Source organism: Cricetulus griseus, chromosome 2, assembly GCF_003668045.3.
Source record: "Cricetulus griseus strain 17A/GY chromosome 2, alternate assembly CriGri-PICRH-1.0, whole genome shotgun sequence".
In the NCBI taxonomy this organism is placed as follows: Eukaryota; Metazoa; Chordata; class Mammalia; order Rodentia; family Cricetidae; genus Cricetulus; species Cricetulus griseus.
Genome location: NC_048595.1, coordinates 233,140,944 through 233,166,257, shown reverse-complemented (window position 1 = coordinate 233,166,257; position 25,314 = coordinate 233,140,944). Strand labels below are relative to the sequence as shown.

Genomic DNA, 25,314 nt, shown 5'->3' with positions numbered 1-25,314 from the left:
AATGTGTAAGGCAAAGAGAGCAACAGGAGCCATTGCAGTAGAGTGTACCCCCAAGGGTCTGGGACAGAGAAGTCATGCCTTGATCCCTACAGCTTGGTGGGTGTTCTACATATGGAATGCTAACCCTTTTGTCCTCATGGTAAAAGGCTTCAAAATGCCATTAGTGTAATCTTCCTGAAAAGAATGAAAATATGACACTTGTGCCTCTTCCTTTGGCTATCAAACTACTGAAAAACAAGATCTCCAAGGAATTGGGATTTCCACAGGAATCTCATACTGGGATAAGGAAAAGGCTGGGGCCAGCCAGAGGAGGAACTTGTCTCCCATGAAGAGATTTCACACAACTCTGACATCTTGTCAGACCACCTTTCCAAAGAAACTAGGATAGAGACAATACTGGTCCCATGATGGGAAGGAACACCCCTCTACCAGGACTGCTTCACCACCATGCCTCTCAGGCTCGATTTAAGACTGAACCTAATGCCAGGATCCCAAAGATGGATATGAGAGTCACTGAACCTCTTTGTGAATGACTCTCCTGCATTATGGTGTCACTGTCATTTGTCTGTTTAGTTCACCTGTTGGGCATGGGTGGCTGAAGAGGCTTCTTGGATCTGCCAGCTCCAATAAGACTAGGGATAGATCTTTTTTTTCTCTCCACTACTAAAGGAAGATGATTTTAGAAAACACCTTTTTGAATTCATTTTTATTCGTGTGGGGGGGGTGTACACATGTTAATATGTTCATGTGGGTGCAGATGCTTCTCACTGAGCCATTTTCCAGCCCCCACAGAAAACATTTAAATATTTGCTGAAGCCGTGGCTTTTCTCCTAACTTACAAGTCTATTAAAATTTTAGATAAGTATTTTTCACTTAAAAGAATCATAAACTGTTTACTAATGCTACTTATTCCAAACATGGTTACAGTATTTTTTTAGTTTGTTTTTTTTTATTGTTTTCACAGTATATAACAACACCCATGGAGTGCAATCTATTCTTATATAACTAGAGAGAAAGTCATAAGAACTATGCATTATTCTAATGGATAATATGGAATTTCTTCTCATTAAACAAGGTAATAAACATGACAGGGAAATGTTTGATAGTGTGCAACCTGTTTCAGCATTACAGACCTGGAAACAAGGACTTTCTGTGGAGTGGAAAGTGTTAAAAGCATCATTGTCCTCAGGAGAGAGTTCAGGTCAGTGACCTTCAAACAATGTTGGAGACAGTAGACATAGGGTCTCTGCTGTGGCACAACCATCCTGCTTCAAGGCTGCAAATGGCTCATTTAATTTGAGATAAGAACTCTGATGTATCTGTGTACATCTTAAATAACATTCTAAATTAAAGAATGTATCTCACTATTTATAAATGCCTGCAGGTTGTGATTTGATAAAGCACATACTGCCTAAAGGTGATTGATTCACTGTCGTGGTTTCCTGTTTTGTTTTATATTCTATGTTGATTCTATGTATTGACCCTTTATACAGTGATCTTGCTAAAATTGTTTAGTCATTTAAGGAGTTTTCTTTGTGGGCTTCAAAGAATTTCTCCATAGGCAATGCTGTCAGATGCAAATAGAGACATTTTAGCCTTTCCTCTTTGATATACTTTGTGACTTAGTTTTTTCTTTCCTCATTGCAATGGCTAAGTCTTTTTACTGTATCCTTGCCTTTTTCCTTGGATAGAGGGGGAAACATCCAATATTTTGTTCATGACTATGCCGAGAGCTGTAGGGGTTTATAGGATGCTGTTCTTGTTGTTTGATCCTGTCTGCCAAGTCCAGGCATTTCCTTTACTGTTAATTTGCTGAGTCTGCCATCATGATTGGCTGTTGGATTCAACCTACATATCTTCTATATTTATTATCATGTTTTAGTGGAGTAATGATAGTGGATAACTAGAATGGCATTAAATGTTGACCCAGTCTTGTATCTTAAAATGAACCTTACTTTGTCATGAAGTATAAATCTTTTTTTTGTAGTATATATTTAAGGGATGAAAGATGGTGTCCTGATACACATACACATAGTAAAATGATGATAGTAGTTAAGCAAGTTGACATATCTGCCATTTCACACAGTTGCCTTGTTTGAGTGATTTTTTTTAAAAATGTCTAAAATGTGTATACTTCTGGGTATTGTCAAGTAAATATTGCTGGATATAACCCATAATATTTTGTTGATTTTCATGAGAAATGTTGGTCAACATTTCCACTCTCCACTTTAAGCCGTCAGTATGTAGGAAATAGACAGTTAGTCCCAGGTGTTACTCTGGGGTAATTTATGTGAAAAATATCCTCATTTATTTTCAAAAGTTTGGAAATAGCTAGGCTCAGTGATCATACATATCCATGTCACTTTTATAGGATATGACATATGAAGTCCCTCATAAAATTTAAAAGAGAACCACCATGTTATCGAGCAACACAACTCCTGGGTGGTATGGTTTCAACAGGAACTGTTCCCTATAGGCTCATGTGTATGAACACCTAATCCTCAGTTTGGGAAGATATGGAGCCCTCAGGAGGTGGCGCCTAAGTGGAAGAAGTGTGCCATTGACTTCCCACTCTCGTTCCCATTCCTGAGTAAAGATGCAGAGTAAGCAGCCAGCTTCCTGCTTCTACAGTGATACCTTGCCTGCCTGTCCCCATGCCCTCCCCATCACAAGTGACTCTAGCCCTCTGCAACTGTAACTCAAAATAAACCCTTTATTCCTTAAGCTGTGTGGTGGTTTGAAAGAGAATGGCTCCCTTAGGCTCACATGGTTGAATACCTAGTCCCTAATTGGTGGACTGTACTGCTTAGGAATGATTAGAAAATGCCGCCTTTTGGGAGGAGGTGCCTCACTTGGGAGTGGGCTTTGAGGTTTCAAAAGCCCACAACATTCCCAGAAGGGGCTCTCTGCCTCATGCTTATTCAGGCTTTCAACTACTGCCCCAGCCCCATGCCTGCCTGCTTGAGCCATGCTCTCCACCATGATGGTCATGGATTCACCGTCTGAGGTCTCTAATAAAGTCTATCTTCTATAAGTTGCCTCAGTAATGGCATTTTGTCAACAGAAATTGAAAAGTAACTAAGACAAGTGAGTTTTATCAGGATATTTTATCACAGGAGAAAAATCCCTAATTTAAATGATGAACTTATGGGAGCAGAGAGCAGAATTGTGGCTATTAGGCTTCAATGTGGGTCTTTTAACAATGGGGAAACGATTGGTTTAAGGATATAAAACTGCAGTTGAACAAGAGGCACGGACTCTGTGAAGTCTTGAGGTCTACTGTGAGCATGATAAATATGGTTGATAACAATATGCTATATTTTAAAAGTTGTAAGATAGTATACTTTAAGTGTTCTCAAAACAAAAATGATTAATATGTGTGATATAACACGTTAATTGGTTTAATTTAGCCATGCCATTGTGAACATACTGTATCATAATTGTGCATTACTTTATTTATGAGCTAAATAAATGAATGAAAAATCTCTAATTTATTGCAAAATAAAAAATTATAAATGTTCAAGAGGCAAATGTGCTTCATGTCCTGACTGGATCTTTACACGATGGGTTCATTCATCAAAACATCACAGTGAACCTAATGAGTGTGTTCAACCATCATCAATAAAGACATCCACATAGGACCAGAACCCTGACACATAAGTCAATCCATAGCTAATTATCCATGGACACCTACATGCATGTGCTCAAGCACTCGGACACACATACAGAGAGAGAGAGAGAGAGAGAGAGAGAGAGAGAGAGAGAGAACTTAAAATTAACAATAATAAAAGTAGCTTTTAAAAGAACAAAACCAAGAGTAAAATTAAAGAAGATAAAATAGTAAAGAAAAAGAGGAAAGTAAGAAAATATGTGCAAATATAGGTGTCAGTTTTGAGCCATCATGACTAATTCTATTTCACATAGAACATTCAATACTAAGGAATCCGACAGGCTTCGACAACTTTTTATTGTGTTCTCAAACTTAAAAAAAGACACAATTTCAATCTAGTTGCAGTGGGGAAGTACACTCTAGTCAGGATACTTCAAAGAAGAAATTTTATTTACACTTGAAGAAAATCAGTTCAAATCACAAAGTGTAGGTTCCATGCAGAAATTGAGGGTGGAGAGACCCCAGAAGGGCTTATTTGACTTGAGTGCAGGAATATGGACTCTGAATTTTTAGTGTTTTTGCTTTGTAAGTTTAATGGCATTCATGCTAGAGCTGCCATTGTGAGATACATTTGAATGGCAGCTCTTTAAGGAACAAAGACAACAGCATCAGGCACCAGGCAACTCACACTAGTGTTTAATAGCAGCATTTAAGCAATATCAATAGCAAAAGTCAACTTACAGCACACATAGGTTTTTTTCTTTACTCTTCCTACTTCTTTAACCAAAAGCTTTAAATAGAGAACCACAGGCAATATTATATTTATCTCTTGGAGATAGTAATATAGGCAAAGACATGCACATATTTAATTAACAGTGACTTAAAACACTGACTTCAAGAGTTCTTATGTAACAATTTTGAGTATTGTTTTAAAATTTTGCGTTGGGGTTGGGGAAGGAGTGTTGAAGTGCCCTTGCCTTCTTTTGAAGAATGGCTACAGTCCCCTTGTGTTTCTGGGGTTACCTCAACGCCAGTAGCTGAATGGATATGAAGAATCTGATCAATGCAAACAGTGGAAATTCACAGAGATTTAAATCCCATGTCATCTACAGATAAATTGTAAAAAGTGAGAGATGAACAAAGGGATCAAGACTGTGTTGGAGAAACCCACAGAAATAGCTGACCTAGCCATGTGAGAGCACATGATGGGACCTCTGACAGTGGAACCAGTATTTATCCCTAGTGCACAAATTGACTTTGGGAGCCCATTCCCTATGGAGGGATACTATTTCAGCCCAGATACATGGAGTAGGGCCTAGGCCCTCCCCCAAATGATGTGACAGACTTTGATGATCCCCCCCATGGAAGGCCTCATCCTCCCTGGGGAGTGGATGGGGGTGAGATGGGGGGGTGAATGGAGGCCATGGGAGGATGGGAGGGAAAGGGAACTGGGATTGATATGTAAAATAAGATTGGTTCTAAATTAAACAAATTAATTAATTAATTAATTAATTAATTAATTAATTAATCCCAAGTCAGCTCTCTTCCCCTAGAGCCATAAAGTTGGACCTTAGAGGTTCCTCAGTCATTGTGAGTAGTTCTGAACCCTGGACACATGGAAGCCTTATACCACACACCCAAAAGCCTTATACCACACCTTTACCCTCTGATCTAGAAGCCAGGTGGTGGCTCTTGACCAGTGACTTCAGATCACCAGCAAATGGACACCACAGAAAATGCTGTAGATACATTCATCCTTGCTGCCATCTACCCACAGGCTAAGGCTGCAAAGACACCCACACCCTGAGTTGCTCATCTCCACTGTTGCTCAAGCCTCTGCTCCCAGGGAGGGGAAAGCAGGGCTATCTGTACTTCCCAAACCATTCCAAATTTTAGACTCTTTTCCAGAACCTTCCTTTATAGGTGAGGATATCTAACAAAAAACCCCAAGAATAACTTGCCAAAAGAATTTAGACCCAAAAGGAGTCCTCCCAACTATCCTCCTCCCTTCAGTGCACATGGCTCAGTCAGACAGAACTTGAGAAATGCACAGAGATGCTAAGAAAAAGACACAGAATCAGATGCCCGCTCTTTCTGTCATCTTTCCAATTACCCCATGATATGCGAACATAAGATAAGACACTAGAAAATTAAAACATGAAAAGTAGCACTCTCAAACCCCATGTATAGCTTCTGAACGTGTCTATGTTATAATTAGGCTTTACTCCTGGAGCTGTTGCCTTTAATCTTTTATCCATGCTAGCTCTGTTTTTAAAATATCTCAAACCTGGACTTTGATTACTCCCCTCACAAATGTAAAGAACCAGTTTAGTTCCTCACTGGATGGGGAGCTGAGAGACCCATAGCACAGACACCTAGAAGCTTGTGTGTCTCTGTCTGCCTCTGAGCTTGCTCATGGAAACTAGTTTCTTTGCTGCCTCCATATAAGCAACAATCTCTAGAAGCAAAACCAAAAAGAAAAACAAAAACAAAAAAAGAAAAACAAGCTGCTTGCTTTCAGTCACACAAACACTCTCATAGCCAATGCTATGGGTGGGTTTTCCCAATGTTGTCCAGTGTTGTTCACAGTGATTCCTTCCATTCTAATTAGATGGAGCCCCTCCTAGTTCTACCTTCTTGAACATTGGCTGCTGGTAATTGGAGTCTTTGTTTCACCAGTGATACCTAAGGCCACGAGTTCAATTAACAAGATCACCCCGATTCCTCAAGGTCACCAGGTACCCCTGGGTCCTAGGCATCTACAGCTCATCCTGTCTTGTGGCATGCCAGAAAGAATAAATATGCCAGAGGCTATGGAAACTCAGTTACCAGCTAGGATGTTCCCATAGAGGTGGGTCCAGGAAGGGCAGGCAATTCATGGGTCTCCAGAGCACATCGTGGTGGAGCTTCCCCGGGGGACTCTGATGATACCGGAGGCCAGCTCTGGAATTGAGATTGCTCTCATTCTGCCGGCATGCCTCCATCACTGAGTCGGGCATTTCAGAAGTAACCACACACCAGGAATAAGTTATCAGTGGTGTAGCATGCTCAAGGCCTACATCCCCACCAGAGGGGTGTTATGCCAGTCATGTCTGGCCTGCTCTTGTGTTATCTGACTATGGAAAAGAATTGATTAGCCACCTTTGATCCGTTATGGAAACAGATGTTTCCTGCCTATGTTTGCTGCTGGAGCCTGCACTTCTCACATTTAGCTGTTTAAAAAGTAATTATTGTCAGGATAGCCAAGAAGAATCCTAAGTCCAAAGCAAACAATGAGAGCATGAAAAGCATGACCAAGCTCTAGCTATCCCTCCTCACTGACAGAGTCTACCCAAGCGTGGAACTAAGGCTAAAGCTAAGAAAAGAGCAGGAGAGAGTAAAACAAGGGGTATTTGAGAAGAGGAAGGATAGAAAAATTCACACAAACCAGAATCAGCACATGCCTCGTGTTTTCTGTTCTCTTTTCAGAGGAAGAGTTCACAGGTGTCTGTGGTTGGCTGGCCTGGAAGTTACCTACTAGACAGAGGAAGTGGAAGCTGCTTGACCAACAATCTCATCTCCACTGTACTCCCATGGAGAACTCCCCAGAAGTGCAGAAACCCAAAAGCAAGCCCTAGATCCCACTTGGGGTTTCCAGCAAGGGTTTGTGCACTTGTAGTCCACAGATCCTGAGCAATCCCAGGGTCCTGATTCCTTGAGTCCCCTCGGAAGGTCCAGGACTGGCACTGATTCCAGTCACTAACAAAGCTCTTCCTTCTTGGGACACAATGACAGGTGGCCATGTGGTCAACTGTCCCTGGAAAGGCTGGCCTGAGACTATACTATATGGAAGGGTTACCCACAGCCCGAATCAGGCAATCAGGCTGTGCTACCTCCTCTGTCACCATGTGGCCGGGCAGCTTTAATGCCCAAAACAAGCTAAGGTAGAAAAGGCTCTGCAGATCCACAGACATTTGATGCCACATAAATGAACCAGCTTTAACAATCGTTGTCTAATCTTTTGAAGTGCAGTGCTGTGGTAGACACCATCTCAAAGAAACCTACAGCACTCAAGTCTCAGTCAACTAAGGGTTATCACACTGACTCCCATACTCCAAGGTGCTAGAGAACATGCATGGAGACCAGATTCAATCTAAGTCTTTTAATACTTTGACATCTCTGAGCATCCGAAGCTATATAGTACAGCCTACGATGTCCTGATATCTGTTCTCCAGCAGAAAGATCAGACTTTCCACCCAAGGTGATGTCATAATCCTGAGCAATAGGATGGACTCTCACACAACCATTCAACCCACCAGCCCCAGGCAGCACTGTGTGGATTCAGAAAATCTAGATGGAGTCATTCCTACAGGGCATGTAGAGGTAGAAAGCTCACTTCCATCCCCTCTCCTCACTCACTCATGGCCATACTACTGTCACTGTACCCAGAACAGCACTTAAGAGCCCAGGATGCTCATGGAACCAGCAAGAGGACTGACAGGACACAGCAGATCACCAAGACCATCCAGGAGTAAATGTCTAGGGATGCTGATGTTTCTGCATGCCATCAGCACACAGACAGGATCACCTCAGACCCACAGAGCAGCTTCTGAGCCTGTAACACTGAGAAGAGCAGCCACCAGGTAGAGCCAGAGGCACAACATGGGCACAAGAAAAGAACTGAACACCCTGACTACTGTGTGACTTGAAACATACTAGCCTCACACAGAAGTAGTGTACATCCACATGAGAAGCCTTTTAAACAGTTCTTTATGCTCAACTCTTCCACTTAAGAGGGAAAATATTCAATTATGGCATCAATTTAAGCCATGTACAATTACCATTTGAAAGCCAATCAGCAATGATGAGGCCGTTGACCACCTGCTGTGTGTGGTCATATAATAAACAAAGTGTTAACTAGACAGATTATTAACAGCACATCAAGAAGAAACCCAGCATGCCACTCTTTAATGGCCAAGGATCTGACTCACTTCCCTAGACAGCCACTTACAAATTGAAAACATGGAAACATTTGCAACCAGCACAAATAAGAACCAGCACATTCTAGACAGCTGAGTTCCCCCAGGGAATCATCCCATTCATGCATTTCTCCCGTTTCCATGATCTGTGATATGTAAGCATGTGTGTACCAAACCCTTAAAGAAAGCTAAGAGCATGATGCAGCCACACGTCCGTTGTTCTTACAATGCAAGGCAGTTTTATTGGAAGCATGGCGATGCTCAAGGACGCTAGCCCAAAATGGAAGGAAGCAGGTTCTTAGATAGGTGGCCCTCTCCCAACAGAAGCATCTGACCTGGGGTTTCAGTCAGCAGAGAGGACCTCTGTGCACCTGAGAGGTGGGGGAAAGCAGTGACCCCACCCCTTGTCCTGACTCATAAGCATCTCCAGGCCCTGCATGACTCATGAATCCAGCAGCCAGCCCTCTCTCTCTTCCGCCCTCTCATACCCAGGGGAGGTAACTGAAAACCATCAGGTAAGGATTTCTGGAGAGGCAAGAAGTTGAGAGAAGAGGATAAAAGTACATAAGTTGGGCAGAGGGGGACAGGAAATCTTTCTACTCCCAATGTGTAAATAGAACAATTTAGTCAAAAGCAACAACAATTTGCCTAAAATATTCAAAAAGGAGCCTCAGTCTCTTACACTGCTGAATACATACAGTGGTCAGAATAGCACAGAACAAGTCTGTTACAATACCTCTTGGGAATGTTGCTGACTGTACTGTAAGTGGGAAGCTAGAATGTGTGTGTGTGTGTGTGTGTGTGTGTGTGTGTGTGTGTGTGTGTGTGTGTGTAGCAGCCAGCATTTCCCCTATTTAAATATTCCCAAGTCCATCTCTCCAGGAAAGGCCCCACAGAATAATAGCTGCCTCAAAGCACTGAAGCTGAAAAGCCATAGAGAAAACATCAATTTTCTTGAAACACCCTAAGAAGGAGAGCTCTTCAGCCATCTGACTTCAAAGGCCCACACATTTCCTCTTCCTCCTGGCTATAGGATGCATGTTTGTTGTATCAGGCAGGTGGTCATCATCCAGTGTGGGGTGGAGGGGAGGTCACCAGCATCCAGTGTGGGGTGGAGGGGAGGTCAACAGCATCCAGTGTGGGATGGAGGTCGGAGGTCACCAGCATCCAGTGTGGGGTGGAGGGGAGGTCACCAGCATCCAGTGTGGGGTGGAGGGGAGGTCACCAGCATCCAGTGTGGGATGGAGGGAAACTCACCAGCATCCAGTGTGGGATGGAGGTCGGAGGTCACCAGCATCCAGTGTGCCTCCAAACTGATCTTGATAATCACCAGGAAGAGCCCCATTGGAAGAAGTTTGGCACATTAATGGGCTCTCCCTGTACCCATCTGGATGACTGATCTGGCCCAGGTCTTAGAGACACTTTGCAGAACACTCCACTTAGTTCCTGTCTTTGCAGGAAGTAGGCTAGGATCAGGATCCCAAGCTGTTTTAGAAATACACTCAAACTCAAGGCAAAGAGGAAATTATTAGAATGGCAATCCACAGGAAGCATCTCCAGTTGCAGGAGCAATGGGAATCAATGTTTAGCAAATTTGGGCTCTGTGGGTGCAAGTTATCACTCTCTTGCTGTAGCTCTGACCTTTAGACACTTTCATCTGGGGAGGGCACAGCTATAGATGTGAGAACACATGCCACCAACACTCACAGCAACACACCTTCCAGACGAGCTCTGCCTTAGCCATGCTGCCATTAAACACTTGCATCAAAAATGCCTCTGACCATGAGAGAACAAGGGAATCATTACAGCACAGAAAAATCCCTCTCACACACAGGTTTGACCAAGCCCCTCTGTGGACAGTATGAATGAAGAAGGCATGAATGAAGAAGGCAGCTTCGGGTTCCACAAACCACATGAGGTATCTGTTTCAAGACAAAATACTTCTGTTCCAACACTGAATAAAGTCCAAACAAACAAAAAATTTATGCAAAGGGCTTTAAATTCTCTTTAAAATGCCCACCTACACCAGCATGCATGTTCTTCCCTGGCAACCACTGAAAACTCATCATTCCCCATGATTTTAACAGTTTTCCTTTTTCCGTCCAGAGAATGACTTAGGCCTTTGCAGATGTAAACACTGTTTACGAGGAGATAGTCATGAAAATAAATGGATGAGCTAGGAAAGTTAACAAGCCAAAAGCTTACATTACATTTGTATTTTAATCTAAATTACATACATCATAGGAAGTCCTGATTTGGCACAGAAACATCATTTTTGTTTTTTTTTTTTTTTAAAGTGTCTTGCTTTTGTCTCCTGCCTTCTAAAATATATCAAAGCCTTAAATCTAATCATTTTTCTTCTGAGATGGGACAATTAGTATTTTCACAGCATTTTCCTACAGCAAGTATAAATAAATATGAAATTGTCATGAAAATTACATTTGTGAGTTAAGTGGTAAAGATTCTAACTCTAAATTAACATTATCCTGGGGAATGATATTTGAGGTAAATGATTGTGGTGTCTGGGAAGCTATGAGGACAGAAAGCCAAGTCCATGAAGTTTTCGGATGGGCTGATGATCCACAGTGGAGACCCTGTTAACTACTATGTTGACAAGGTCTTGTGCCATGTACCCCTCAGACAGGGTGTGCTGGGCATCAACATGAAAATCATGCTGCCCTGGGACCCAAGTGGGACCCTGGGACCCAAGAAGCCTCTGCCTGATCATGTGAGCATTGTGGAACCTAAGGATGAGATCTTGCTCACCGCCTCATCTCAGAGCAGAAGGGCGGGAAGCCGTAGCCACCTGCCGTGTCCCAGCCAGTGCCCACAGCATAACGGGGTCTTGGCAGCTGCATCTGGAGACTGGATGTTGTCCTGTACAGACATTTAATAAAATCTTGCACAAAGACACAACAAAATTTGAGGAAAATGAGCATTAAACACTTGTTGGGACAAATTTAATGAAAAAAAAAAAAGTATGCCTGTGCAAGACTATATAAATATATATTCTCCTGCGTGGTTCTTTTGTTTTTCAAGACAGGATTTCTCTGTGGCTTTGGAGGCTGTCCTGGAACTATCTCTTGTAGACCAGGCTGGTCTCAAACTCACAGAGATCCACCTGTCTCTGCCTCCCAAGTGCTGGGACTAAAGGCATGCGCCACCAATGTCCGGCACCCACATGGTTCTTTACCTTCAGTCATTCTGAATCAAATGTCTCTCTTGCTTTCTCCAAGTTGTATATTACCCAGGGTCTAACTTAATTTTGTCCAGTTTTTGATCCCACAGAGGTTATTGGATGACTGGTTTCATGGGTTCTATGAACCTACAGCACACAGTTTTCTTTCTGTAGTTCTATGAAACTACAGCACACAGTTTTCTTTCTCAGGACTCCCCTTGTGGTGCCTGTGCCAGATTGGAAGTTGCCAGCAGAGTCCTGGGCATTGCTTAGTTTGCCCTATACTTCCTCATTCACAGAATTGTTTCCAAGTAGAGCCACTGCTGATCTCCTGAGGTGAACTTGGTGGTCCTCATGTCCCCAGACAGACCTCTGGCCACCCATAAAAGCAACTTTGAAAAGCCACCCCTCTTCCACACAGAAGATGTGCCTATCTATTTGGTTCAATGGAATAAAATCCACTATTCTGTGCCACAATTGTATTTCAAAACATACAGCCTAGAATATTACCTTTCTTCTCAAAACTAAGGGAAAATAGGTTTTCCCTAAATTAACTGACTTTAAAAGGTAGATTTCAAATATTCTTCATTGTGTTACAGAACTGGTCTTATTCAGTGGAGATCTGAACATGTCTGTAGAATGCTACTGGACTCTCACCCCTTGAGAGACATGAACTATACAGAATTTTCTTTTCTTTCAGAAATATAATTATAAAATGGAAGAAAGCTAGAGAATAATCTTCAGTGGACCCAGGGGTTCCTAAATGATCAAGTACTTTAACAGCCGTTGGATGTTCTTAGAATGCTATGAACTGTTCCCTGTACCCTCTTCCCTCTAGCCCATGTGGGAGCTAGGGGACAGGAGGCCCCAGAGAACCTTCACACATGGGTGCAGTTGGTGGATGGTGGGGTGTCTATTCGGCTCTTGTTTTCTTTAGTATCACTGGGGACCGACTTGTGGATATGGCACTTGAACACTTGCTTGTACGCCTTCCGGAAGTTTTCTGAGAGAAAGGCGTATATGATGGGGTTCACCGAGGAGTTGCTGTATGCCAGGCAATGGGCAGTGATCCTGAAGAAGAAGGAAGCTTGAGTCAGCGGGAAGGCTCCGAACTCAGCCCAGAGGTGAACAACATGATGGGGCAGCCAGGATATGCCAAAAACCACAACCACCACCAGGACAGTCTGAGCAGTCTGAAAGAGAGGAGTAGAGGTAGAGGGTTGGCAAGGAGATGGTTGCTGCGCAAGCACACCAGTCGCCAGAAGAACACAGCACTGTAAAACACACCCCAATATGTACTCATCCATATGTACTTCAGTGGGATAGAATAAAATGTTAAATTTGACCTCTGTCCATCATCTTAAGACCCAGCTGTGGCCTTATATGGTCCTGACTCCTAGGCATGTGTTCATTGTGGATGTGGTAAGAGTGAGATTGGAAAAGAATCAAGATTAAGGACTGTCACTCAAACTAGCAGAATTCTTCCAGCAGCCATGAGATCCAGAGCAGGAGGATCCAGAGCTCTGAACCAGTGTACAAGACCCTGACTCATTAAAACAAAACAACAACAGAAACGCAAGCCTCTTCCAGTGTGCGCACACCAAGTTCCACGTAGAGTCTGGAACTCAGACAAACACTGACTGACATGAACAAGTGGGAGATGTTGGTTTCTCCTCATTACTGAAGCCAAGATAGAGACTAGGGGCAGGGGCTAGCATTCTCACAGAGTCATTCTAAGTGCAGCCTGTAGACCAACCAGTCATATCACTTGCTACCTTAACTTTGACCTTCCTCTTGTTGCTCTTAAGTCAAAAACACTCAGAAATTTGGGGCAGAGTCTCCATGTTCCTTAATGATTCCCACTGAACAGACAACAGGAGGAAACTGACATTGGCTTGTGATCTCAATCCAGGGAACACATAGTGACTGGGATATGTACTCTGTGCACAGGCCAGGCCTCTCAACTGGCCACCAACCTAGAAAGCAAGGTAAACCTCAGAAGATCTTTTGTAAAGGTCACTTCTGACATGGACATAGTACATGGCAGGACTTCCTCTACTGCTTCTCATGAAAGGGGATCCTACTGTTCTAGAATGTTAAGTCTGAAATATAGGACATGGTGCCTACACATCCAGGACTGAGTCTTGACAGCAAGATAAGATAATAGTAGAAGTTCATCATTAAGGAAGGTTGAGAACCAACAGTTAATAAATGACCAGACTTCTGGTGGAGAAGGGAAGCTGGATTTCAGGTCAGGAATAGCAAACACTATGGGGCATGAGACAGGGGAGGCATCAAGAGGCATCATGGATTTTGCAAGATTTACTGGCTAGACAGCAGCTCTGTTCATCATCTTTCAAAGATGACAAACCTCATGACTCGATTTCCTCATTAATGAAGGAAATTAACCAACAAAATGATTCCCAGATTGTGCCTGGACCATGTGAGCACTAAACCAGCTCAGCTATTAAAAGCCCACAGGCAGGTGTTACAAAGTGAAAGCTTACCTATTAAGTCCACTTACAGCCTGGGCCACAGAGCAAATGTAATTAGCTCACACATATTAAGGAAGTGTTTGCTATCAATCCATTTGCCCATTAGTGTATGAGAACTGCCATTCTCTGGTGATTTCATCAAACAATCTAGAAACAATTATGTCCACACTACAGAAGAACATAGCCTCCTCCATCTAAGACAATCAGGCTGTCTCTACAAAAGTACCACCCTGTCAATAATCCATGCCATTGCGTCTTTAAGAAACATGAGCTAAGTACAAAGATAAGAGCAGGTCTATACCTTGGCAGCCTTCGGATAAGATTCATATCTTATCAAGATATGAAATTCAAATGGCTGTGTGGCAACTGTTCCTCTGAGCATTTGTGGTTCGTCCAAACGTGACCTCTAAATACTTGCAATCCCTCTGCTTTTCTCAGAAACATGCTGGTTTCTTCATGGTCAACTGGCAGCTTTGAATGCAAGTGCCTCATAACTTATGATATTAGGAAAATTTATAGATGAGTATTCATAAGAACTATTATCTACCTACAAGGGCTCCTATGAAAGCTTACTACAATGCTTCTGCGTACACAACAGTCCAGCTGGGAAATTCAGAGACACTACTCTCTCCTGAATGTCTCCTTAAGCTCCAAAGTTCACCTGAGTTAATGTTCTTAGCTTCCTCATGTCTGTGTCCTACACACAAGCTCTGGGTCTTTGTCCCAGTCCGTGAGTTCACTTTAATTCAACCACAGTAGTATGAAAAACCAGATATTCCCAAGAGTTAATCGTCTTCTTCTGCTGCTCCTCCTTCTCCTTTTTCTTCATTCTTTTTGCTTTTTCAACAAATGTTAGTGGAACTGAAAAGAGCATAATTTAGCAGTAGAAACTCTCTGCCCTGATTAGAAGCTGTCCTTCTTGATGGATGATGGTTCCTTGAATATATAACTCAGAAAGCAATATGTCTAGAATACATCAGCTCAAAGTTAAAGATCTCTTCAGAATAATGCATATGTTCTAATCCAATCCCAGAACTGTGGTAGATCAGTGTGTCCATCATTAGCCCAGATCATTCTGGGCCCTGTCACTATGACTGAACAGTTATTAGATAGTTACCTTGGAATCTGCCTCTGTGTACAAAGCTCAGGAGCTTTAGTGAATCCCTGATGAACTGCATAAAAGCCACAATAAAACTGGGGTTATCTCGTGGACCTTAAGTGAAAGCAATTAAAGAGGTTTCTCTTGATACTGACAGTTCCCACGGCAGAAGCATTTCTACTCATAGACAAAGCAAAAGAACCTGCCTCTGCTGTATATATCCCTCTGATGTGAACTCCCTGCACCGGAAGTGCTAGCCTGTAACAGACACACTGCTCTATATGAGAAAGGAGGTTTTTAATCTTCATGTCTAACGTTGTGTCCCTGTTTCTTACAAAACCATTTCTCCTTACTGGAGACAGTGTGGTACTCAGCATCTTCATTACTGACACCATTCACATATGTGGAGAGCAGAATACTAACTACCATGGATGGATAAGCAGTATGCACACTTGAGGTTGATCCTTTTATTAGCCTGGTTTACACTGGACCCATCTAAAAAAGAATTGGGGGCTGGAGAGATGGCTCAGTGATTAAGAGCACTGGCTATTCTTCCAGAGAACCCAGGTTCAATTCACAGCACCTACATGGCATCTTACAACTGTCTGTAACTCCAAGATTTGACCCCCCTTACACAGACATACATGCAGGCAAAACACCAATGTGCATAAAAAATAAATAGATTAATTTTTAAAAGAAAAAAAGCTGGGTGGTGGTGGTGCATGCCTTTAATCCCAGCACTCTAGAGGCAGAGACAGGCGGATCTCTGTGAGTTCTGGGCCAGTGTGGTCTACAGAGTGAGTTCCAGGACAGCCTCCAAAGCTATACAAAGAGAGCCCTGTCTTGAAAAACAAAACAAAAAGAATTAGTCTCCCTTGAGCAGTGAGTTGCTCTCTTCAAGCAGTCCAAGACATCTGCCTTTGCTTCAAAGAGTCTCATTCACAATGTGTCTAACAGAACTCGGCTGGGAAGCAAAGAATGAACACAAGGTGAAGACATGAAAAGCCCCACGCAAGTTGTGTGAACAACAGCCAGAAAGCTCAATGCACAAGTCAGGAAACAGGGAATGCAGCTGTTCAAAGAGCCTAGAAGTTCATGAGACATCAGCTAGCCTTTGACTGGGTTTCCTTCAGATGCACCCACGCAATGTGCTGCCTAGCCCATCCCACCATCCTCCCTGCAGTACCTAAGGTTCCTGTCTCAGGCCAGTCAGCCTCAAGACAGAAACATTTTCCACTACATGTGACTAGCTGTACAATGTGTCCATCACAAAGGGCTGGACTTGCCCTTCATAACCATGATAGATCTCACGCAGAAAGCTCTCTCTGGTGATGTGAATGTGTATACCCCCAGACTCATGGGCTGAAATCTGATTGCCAAGATGACAGTATCTAAAGGTCAGGCCATTAGGAGAGGATGAGGAAGAGCTCTCCAGAGTACAGTCGTTGTCCTTATAAAAGAGCCCAGAGAGCTACCCACTCCATCCAGCATGTGTGGGTAGAGAGAGAATGCTGGGGCCAAAAATCTACTGGTACTTAACCTTGCTCTTCCAGCCTCCAGAACTATAAGAAATAGATTTCTACTGTTTAGAAGCTACACATTGTAAGATATTTGTTTTGTCACATTAATAAATGGTGCCACCGAGAAGGCCCAGAAATATAATGGTGTCAGAATGAGCAGCAAACTATCAAAATCTCTACTCCACTGACCCGTTCTCCATTGGAACCTATTTCTCATCAATCCCTTGCTGGGATTTGGATGTGCGATGTCCTCTAACGGGCTCACAGAATTGAAACTTTGGTACCCAGCCGAGGCTGGGCTTTGAGATAGGGTCTAACTATAAGAAGTCAGTCACAAGGAGTGGACCTTGAGGTCTCTCAGCCCAGCGCCACTTCCTGTCCCTCTCTGATTTCTAATGATGATACAATATGACCAGCCACCTGATGCTTCTGCCAACATGCCTTCTCTAACATGATGAACTATACCCTCTTGAACCCTCAACCCAAATAGTCCTCCCTCCCTTAAATAGCATGTATTTGGGTATTTGATGGTAGTAACAAGGTAAGTAACACAGCCATTGATCATCCAGATGTGTATTGCATCAGTCTCCATCAGAGTACAAAGTCATCCCTTACAGAGTAAGCACTGAGCATATGTCCTGATGACCTGTGCTGAGATCCAGAAAAGGGTCCCTGGAGACAATCTATGATGGGGTGCTGAGGTCTGGGCTCTTTTCCATCTCAGTCTGTCTTAAGGCTCCTCTGTCTTCCTTCTCCGCATTGCCTGCTTCTCTCTCGCCCTCTCTTTCTCCCCCGCCCCCGCCAGCATCTCTTTCCTACCTCTTTCATATACACACACACCCCACCATCATGTGTATTTGTTCTATGCAAACAAAAAGGCAATTAAATCTATCAGACGAGCTCCGACATCTGTTCAGCAGCCATGAGGGGGTAGAGTCTGAGAAGGGAGGAGAACCATCTCCCTTTACAGTACTCAAACTTTCTTCCTTGTATAGTGGGAATGAGCAAAAGGAAAATTTTATGTAAATAGGCATTCATTTTACATGCGCACAAGCTTACAAAATGGTCATTATGCTCTTCATTATAAAATAAAAGAGAGGTTTTCCTCATCTTCCCTTACACACATTGTTTCTTCTAGGATCTTTTCAGCTTCTCACCAACGTCTCTTCAAAGACAAAGATGAGATTCAGTGAATTTTTTTTTAAGGAGAGCAGCTGCAGCCTCTCGATCAGATGAACTGGTTTTTGTTTTGCAGTCAAAGGAATTAAACCTCGGGCCTCATGCATGTCAGGGTAGGCTCTACCAAGAAATTGCATCCCAGCCCTTTTCCATTCACTCTGCATTTTTAGACAAATTGTGTTTTGCTAAGTGGCTAGGATTGGCCTTGAACTCCAGATTTGCTATCCTCCTGTCTGAGCTCCCCAAGTAGCTGAGATTAGATTTCACCACCTGGCTTAAATTATTTGAATTAATACTAAATATTTAGCATAATGACGGGTATCTACTTCACTACTAAATCCCAATAAGCCCCTCTTCTCGAGTGTGTGTGTGTGTGTGTGTGTGTGTGTGTGTGTGTGTGTGTCTGTTTGTGTGTGTGCAGTCACGATTGTAAGCATGTGCTTGTGGAAGCCAGTGGACAACATTATGTTTTATTTCTTAGGCAGGCTCTCTCACTGGCCTGTGGCTTACTGACTAGGTCGAGCTGCTGGCCAGCAAGCCCTGCCTGTCTCTGCCTCGACAGTTCTGAGATTACAAGAGCACACCACCAAGTCCACCTGTTCTTTTCTCTTCTTTTCTTTTTTTCTAATTTATTTGTTTATTTTATGTATGAGTGCTCGATCTGCAAGTATGACTTTATGCCACAAGAGGACGTCAGATCTCAGTGCATGTGGCTGCTGGGAATCGAACTCAGGACTCTACAAGAGCAGCCACTGCTCTTAACTGCTGAGCTTCTCTCCAGCCCTCTTCTTAAAAACAAAAATAATAATTAAAAAAAACATGGGTTCTGGAGACCAAACTCAGTTTCTCCTACTTGCATACCAAGCATTTTATTGACTGAGCTATCTCTCCATCTCCCTGAAGGATGTTACTGTCCAAACACTCATCCTACTGGACGTCTTTGGACATCCATGTTTTTCTAGTGATGCTTGGCTCCCAAAGGAAGCCAATTCCTTTCAGAAACCAGAGGTCAGCTTGTTCCTGCACAGTACCTACACGCTATGAAGAGCCTTCCAAGGAGAAATTACACCAAGTCCTTAATTGTTCTTAAGGACACATTTTCTTAGAGGTGAGAAGTTGTGCTTGAAGGGAAACTAAGAGATTAAGAGAATGTAACAATGGCGTTAAAATACAGAATTGATAGCAGAGGAGGGAGCACAGTGTTCGGGGCTGACTCCTGTCATAGAACTCATACTTCGGCAATTAGTATAAAGAAAGATCCGCAAGCTTAGAACTAAACGCACCTAATAACTGTTGGGAGCTAAGGAAGGGCCAGGGGCAGAAGTCTGAGACAGTCATCAATTCTTAGACAGCTTTCCCCCAGGCCACACCCCATCCACCCCTCAAAGAGGGTTAGGCCATCTGTGAATGGATGTGAGGATAACTTAAAACAAAAAGCAAGCAGAGCTCTCCAAAATTGACAGCCACTGCACCTGTTTGAGAATATTACCTTTTTCTTGGATGCTTCTGACTTTTTTGACATGTTCTTCAACTTTTTATGCAGATGGTTAAGGACCTGCAAAATAAAGACAGATAAGATGTGTTTACCTCATGCTTTGCTTACACATTGCCTCTTCTTCAGTGGCAGCCACTGAACATTCTGCTGTGATCACACTATTGTTTACAAAACAATGAAAATAGGAATGCATCATAGATCAAAACAACCCTGAATCAAAGTCAATGGATACGTTCAGAGGTATCCCTGAAGACAGACAACACCCAGACATGGTAGAGTCCATGAGAATGCTAACATGCTCAGAGTTTCTTGAGGGAAAGAACCTCCCCTGAAGGTGGGGTATGGCTTGCTCCTGCAATCCACTGCTCTCCCTGCTTTAGTTCTTTCTGCCGAAGAATCTACATGCCTAAAAACACCAGGTCCTGGGGTTCAGTGACAGCTCAGAGACCCACTGAAAACTGGAGACCCAGGCTATGGGAGTTGATGATCCAGTGAAGAAAACCTACTGAACAAAGAAGAGACTTTACAGTTACTCTGTGGATTCCCCTGTCCTGTGCCAGTTTCAATACTTGCTACAAACCTCTCCCATTACAGATCTCTTCGAGCAAAGCACCAGCTAGCAACGCTGCTTTCTTGTGTAATTCAAACACTGTGTGGTCTTATATTTTTGGTTGTAAGCCTAGCCTTTAGCAGCTAAGCCATCTCTCCAGTCTCACTATGTGGCCCTTAGACATAACCCCCCTTTTAGGAATTCGGCATCGTTGGTGATGATTGCAGGTTTTACCCTTACCATACCTGTCAGTGAGGTAAGGTAGCTTTCATTCATTGAGAACCCACTCTGTTCTCTTGCCACTGTGATATTTGGGAGAAATTATATCAATTATATATGGGAATTTACAGTCTGAACTTGCTCCCCGGTTTGTAACCTGCAGAGCTGGCCCAAGGCTTATTTTCTCTATTCTGTTGGAGAACTGGGAATAAATGGCAAAGAGCTTGAAATGGGCTGCAGGTTTCTGAAAAGGCTCTCAGGACATGGACGCATGTTCAAGCAACTTGGATGTTTTCCTCCAACACCACAGCATGGAAATAATGTAATCGAATTGGCCTGGCCGCCGCTGAAGCCTTCTCCACTCTGACAGAGGCAGCACCATCAGTCACATCCTAATTGAGAAACCTCAGGATTCATTTACCAGCCTTCCCTGCCCTAGCAGTCAGAGCCGACAACCAAGCAACCGTCTCTGGTGTGAGTCTCTGCCTTCAGATTCCCTGCCTTACCAAGACACCTCTCACTGCTGAAAACACATCAGTGTCTGTCAGCCACACAAGCCTCTGCTTACTATGGGAGCAAGTGGACAACTTGCTGGTGCATTGACAGTGAAGTAGCTCTGTCCTGCCAACAGAAAGTACATAGAAGGCAGTCACCGAGGGGTTTTCAATAGCAGCAATGAGAAAAGCCTGTAAGAGGGAGGTGAGGCTGGAGCCAGGAGCCTGCTGATGGAAAGGACAGTCCAGCTAGCTGACAACAGCTGGCATGATTGTAAATTCTTATATATGACAGCAACAACAACATTCACAGCATCTCTCCCAAATATGATAGTAGCAAGAGAACAGAGTAGCCTCTAAGCAGCTATTCTAGCTGGAAACCATCTTTTGCATAGATGTTAATATTTGCAGACTTATTAAAGCAAAAACAGATATGCTAAGTGCAAAACCTGCAAGATGGTCATATGTCACCAGTGATGCTGAATCCCTAGAGGGAGTTGTCTAAAGAACAGACATCACAGTACTGTGGGTCACAAGGAAAAGAATACGGATATGCTGAAAGAGTTCACTAAAGGCATAAGTATGGGTGGCATACTTCTTGATGTTAACTGGGTTTACATAGTCAGGCCAACTAAGTTGGGTTCCAGTTCAGGAATTCTGCAGCACCTAAGCATATTGACTTTGCTGATCAGTCCACAGAGATGATTCCAAATGTGTTCTTCTTAGCTCTGTTTTCCCTCCACAGCTCAGGCTATAAGCACATAGTGGCACAAGGTCCTGCCATCAAGCAAGAGATTGTAGACATTGGGACCACTTATGATTTTATCTCTGGAGACAATGAGCATAGTGGGCATGCCCTCACTTCAGACCTAGGAGGGCTCTAAGCAGAATGCATGCTGAGGACAGAGAGTGGCAGTCAAGAGCCCTACAGTGCAGAGAGGAGCCGTCTTGAAGAACACAGGCTGCTCCAACTCACTATGCTCTCCAGGGTCTTTGAGGTGCAAAGAGCTGTCTCACTAAACACAGCTGAGAAGATCATCTCTGAATCAATGAATAAATGCAATTTATTCATTGATTTTTTAAAAAGAAAAATCTAAAATACACACCAATCTCAAGTGTTATTTTGGCCATTTGTGGTTCCTCGAGTTGGCCCAATTCCTTGGACATATAGCCAGTTCAGAACCTGGCACTCAAGTTCTAGAGTCATTAACTAGATGACACTTACTTACTGCCTGACAGAAAACAGCAACTCCAGGTCTCTTATCTGTAGCTATTTAGGGCCTGGAATAAATGTGCAAGTATTAACATTGACTCAAAAGATGTTTGCAGCTAGACTACTTGGTGAGAAGCCAACTATTTCTGGATGAAAAAATAGTCAAATTTTCACCCATTCATTAGTTCCTAGACTTTGTCTTCTGTGGGACTTTTGTAGACTCTTTATTGACAGCCTGTTTAGTCCTAAAAGTTTACTTTTTCATTTCCACAAAGATGGAAATGGTTTTCCCCCTAGGGACTTGGGGCAGGGGATGAAGAGAGCCTGTGTTTCCTTTTCAAAGTAGCAGTTAGGAATTTAAAAGAGCAATATTTTAAGTACAGCTCTAGTTCCCAGCCCCTGTCCTCCAGAGGCCAATTAATTGTCATCTCCTGAAACCCCTTCTTTTACCAGACTCACCATCTGGTCAGTTGTTGCATCCCTCTGAAAGTCCTCTTATTAATAAGATAGAGATGGCAATTCCCACCCAGAGGCTCGAAGACCAAGCTCATGGGTGTGTGTGCATGCCCCACAACTCACTGTGCATAGAAGTCTTTGCCTTGCATTTGAAAAGACCAAAGGAATAAATTGGCTACTTCCTGACAGCTAGGCTGTACAAGCATCTTGGGAGCCAGTGTATTCATTTAAGTAATATGGCCATTCAAAAGACATACTGATCACATAGACGTGGGGAAGATGGATTCTTTTAAATGTATTTTTCTGGTGGAGATGTACCTTATAGTGGGATGTAAGAAACCATTGCTTTTCTAGATAGGAAGTTGTTTATGGTCCTACTGCCCACAGTCCAAAAGATTGGGAGTCAATGAAGGATAAAGTTGCATGGAAACTTTAGAATTTGCCTTGCAGGGATTCCCCCCTTCCCCGCTAGTTCTCATAGTACCCTAAAAAGAGATATGACATTGAGGTTATCTCAAGAACCTCATCAAGTGGCCACTAAAAATACACTCTGGATGATTAATGGTGCATCAGGTGGTGATTGAGAAGTCTAAGACTTTTGATTAATGTAAATGCCCATTTCTCTGCAATTCCTTAGGAGTTGTGAGCCACAGGTTCTTCCAAAATCATGACGACAAGATAGATAATCATATAGCTCCCCTCGCTGTGTGTTCTTGCTGCCCCTTTCCAGACCAAGCTCACCACCTGGATCCCCAACGCTGTCCACAAAACCTTGCTGGGAAACAGCAGCTGCCCTTCCACCCATGGTGTGTCCCAGCAGATCTGGGACACACACCTGCCTCTGTGCTTTGTGAGGCCACCTGAGGCAGAGCTGCAGTGCCCTTGAAGAAAAGCAGAATGAAAGTCTCTCTAGACAGGAATGCGAACTCTCCCCAGTACCTCTCAAACTCTAAGTTAACTTTCTTGTGTCACAAATCATTATAGAGCAAGCTGAGACAAAATGGAATGGAGAGGTAGAAGGAGCAGAGGAGCAGGATGCTAGAGGCTTGGTCGGGGGGACAGTGCTCCCCACTCACCTTGGCATAGCAAAAGCAGATGAGCAGTAAGGGCAGGAGATAGCCAAAGACGAAAGTGCACACCACATAAGCCTTCTTGTGGAGCTGGTTGGGCCAAAGCTCCCAGCAGAAGGTTTGGTTGTTGTCCCGATAGTAGAGACGCTGGTGGTAGGCCACTGGTGAGGCCATGGCGATAGACAGTGCCCAGATGAAGCCCACGCCCAGCAGCGCATTGCGGGACACCCTGAGGGAGGAGGAGCGCCGCGAGTGCACGATGGCCACGTAGCGGTCCACAGACATCGCGGCCAAGGTGAAAATGCTCACGAGCATGGATACAGTGAAGAAGTAGTGTGTGAACTTGCAGATGAAGGCGCCCAGCACCCAAGTGGGCAGTGCGTACACGGTGGCCTGGAAGGGAATGCAAAAGAGCAGATAGGCCAGGTCTGCGATGCTGAGGTTGAGGATGAACAGGTTGGTGGTGCTGCGCGGCTTGCCAGGTTTGCTGCGCGCCAGGACAGTGATCACCAGGCTGTTCCCCAGCACGCCCATCGCGAATATCAGGCCGAACACCACCAGCGTGATGAAGTTCTCCACGCCGATGCCAAACAGCAGCCTGGACTCCACAGCCGCGGGAGGCTCTGGATCACTCCCGTTCCCCTCGTTCCCCTCGCTGAGATTCAAGGTAGCCAGTTCCATCACTTACTGGCACACCCCTTGGGTGTCTATGCAACGGAAAGCGCTGGGAAGGAGTGCCAGGCAGGGAAGGCGGGCTCTGGGGATAGCTGAGAATCTCCGGGTGTCTCGGCACAGTGCAGTGAGAGCGTGTATCTCCAGCCAGAACCCCCAGCAACCTGAAAAGAGAGCAGGGGGCAGCGCCCCGGGCCGCGCCTGGTCAAACTGTCCTTGGTGCCTGGCCTGGCTACAGAGGGGGCGGTGCTGCAAGTACCTAGTTGAACCTTCCCATGCGGGGGCGGTGGACTCCACAACACAAGAGGTACTGGTCCTCTGTGTGACTCCTCCGATTGCGAGCTGGGCTGATAGGACTCGACCACGCGATCAGCCTGGTCTTTTGCGCCTTACCGGTTCTAATCCTTTTCTGGCCGTGTCCCCTTGCTCCCGCAGTGCCGTGGGGTCGCACCTGTTGCTCTGAGCCTCTTTATCCAAGCGAGCTGTCAGGGCACTGTGCTGCACACCTTGGATAGTGCAGAGTCGCTGAGCTTCCCACACTAAGCGCTGCGCTGCGCTGCGGCTCCCTCCTGCTTTCTCCCTGGTCTTCTGCAGGGCAAACCTCTCTCTGGGGTTCCCAGTGGCGGGCAGAGTTTCTTCTGCACGGGGGGGGGGGGGGCGGGCGGGGGCGGCGAGCAGTAAGAACTCAACTGCGTCTCCCCTGTGCCTCCGGAGTCCCTCCTGAAAAAGCACAGCTTGTTCTCTGAGCCTGGGCGCCCTCACCCAGATGGGTGGCAGCCCACCTCCTTGTTGGAGAGCTGCTCTGGTCCCTCGAAGGAGACTTCTTCGCACTGGCAGCCAAGCTGAGTAAGCTCCTGTGCGCGACTGGCTGAGGCGACAGGCTGTGCAGCCCTTCTGCCAACCGTACCCTGGTCTTTCCCGCTCCCAGCAAGAGCAGAAATAAACCTCACAAAAAAATCAAAAGGTTGGTCCTGCTACCGGAGGTGCTGTCACATTCGCTGCCTCTTTCCCTCCCTCATCCAGTCACAAGCTGAGCAGGGAAGAGGCAGGGGTGAATGGAGTTTTCATTAGGAGCGTGTCCTGCGCACACCGTACACCTCGGAGAT

General features: G+C 44.4%; 1 protein-coding gene and 1 pseudogene across 1 annotated transcript; one reads left to right on the top strand and one right to left on the bottom strand.

Annotated features, from left to right (window-relative positions):
* The first annotated feature begins 11,077 nt into the window (after nt 1-11,077).
* On the top strand, nt 11,078-11,406 carry LOC118238186 (annotated as a pseudogene).
* Nucleotides 11,407-11,665: 259 nt separating this feature from the next.
* Galr1 (galanin receptor 1) lies at nt 11,666-24,217 on the bottom strand. Its single transcript, XM_027403759.2, has 3 exons — nt 23,543-24,217; nt 19,529-19,594; nt 11,666-12,939 (listed from the first exon to the last, which is right to left on the bottom strand). The coding sequence occupies exons 1-3, from the start codon at nt 24,215-24,217 to the stop codon at nt 12,625-12,627; spliced, it is 1,056 nt and encodes a 351-aa protein (XP_027259560.1). The 3' UTR covers nt 11,666-12,624.
* Between the last annotated feature and the right edge of the window lie 1,097 nt (nt 24,218-25,314).

Coding starts and splice junctions, on each gene's coding strand:
- Galr1 (XM_027403759.2), bottom strand. CDS start 24,217: ATGGAACTGGCTACCTTGAATCTCAGCGAGGGGAACGAGGGGAACGGG. Junction 19,595..23,542: donor TCTGCTTTTGCTATGCCAAG/GTGAGTGGGGAG, acceptor TTTATTTTGCAG/GTCCTTAACCATCTGCATAA. Junction 12,940..19,528: donor CAGAAGCATCCAAGAAAAAG/GTAATATTCTCA, acceptor CCTCTCTTTCAG/ACTGCTCAGACTGTCCTGGT.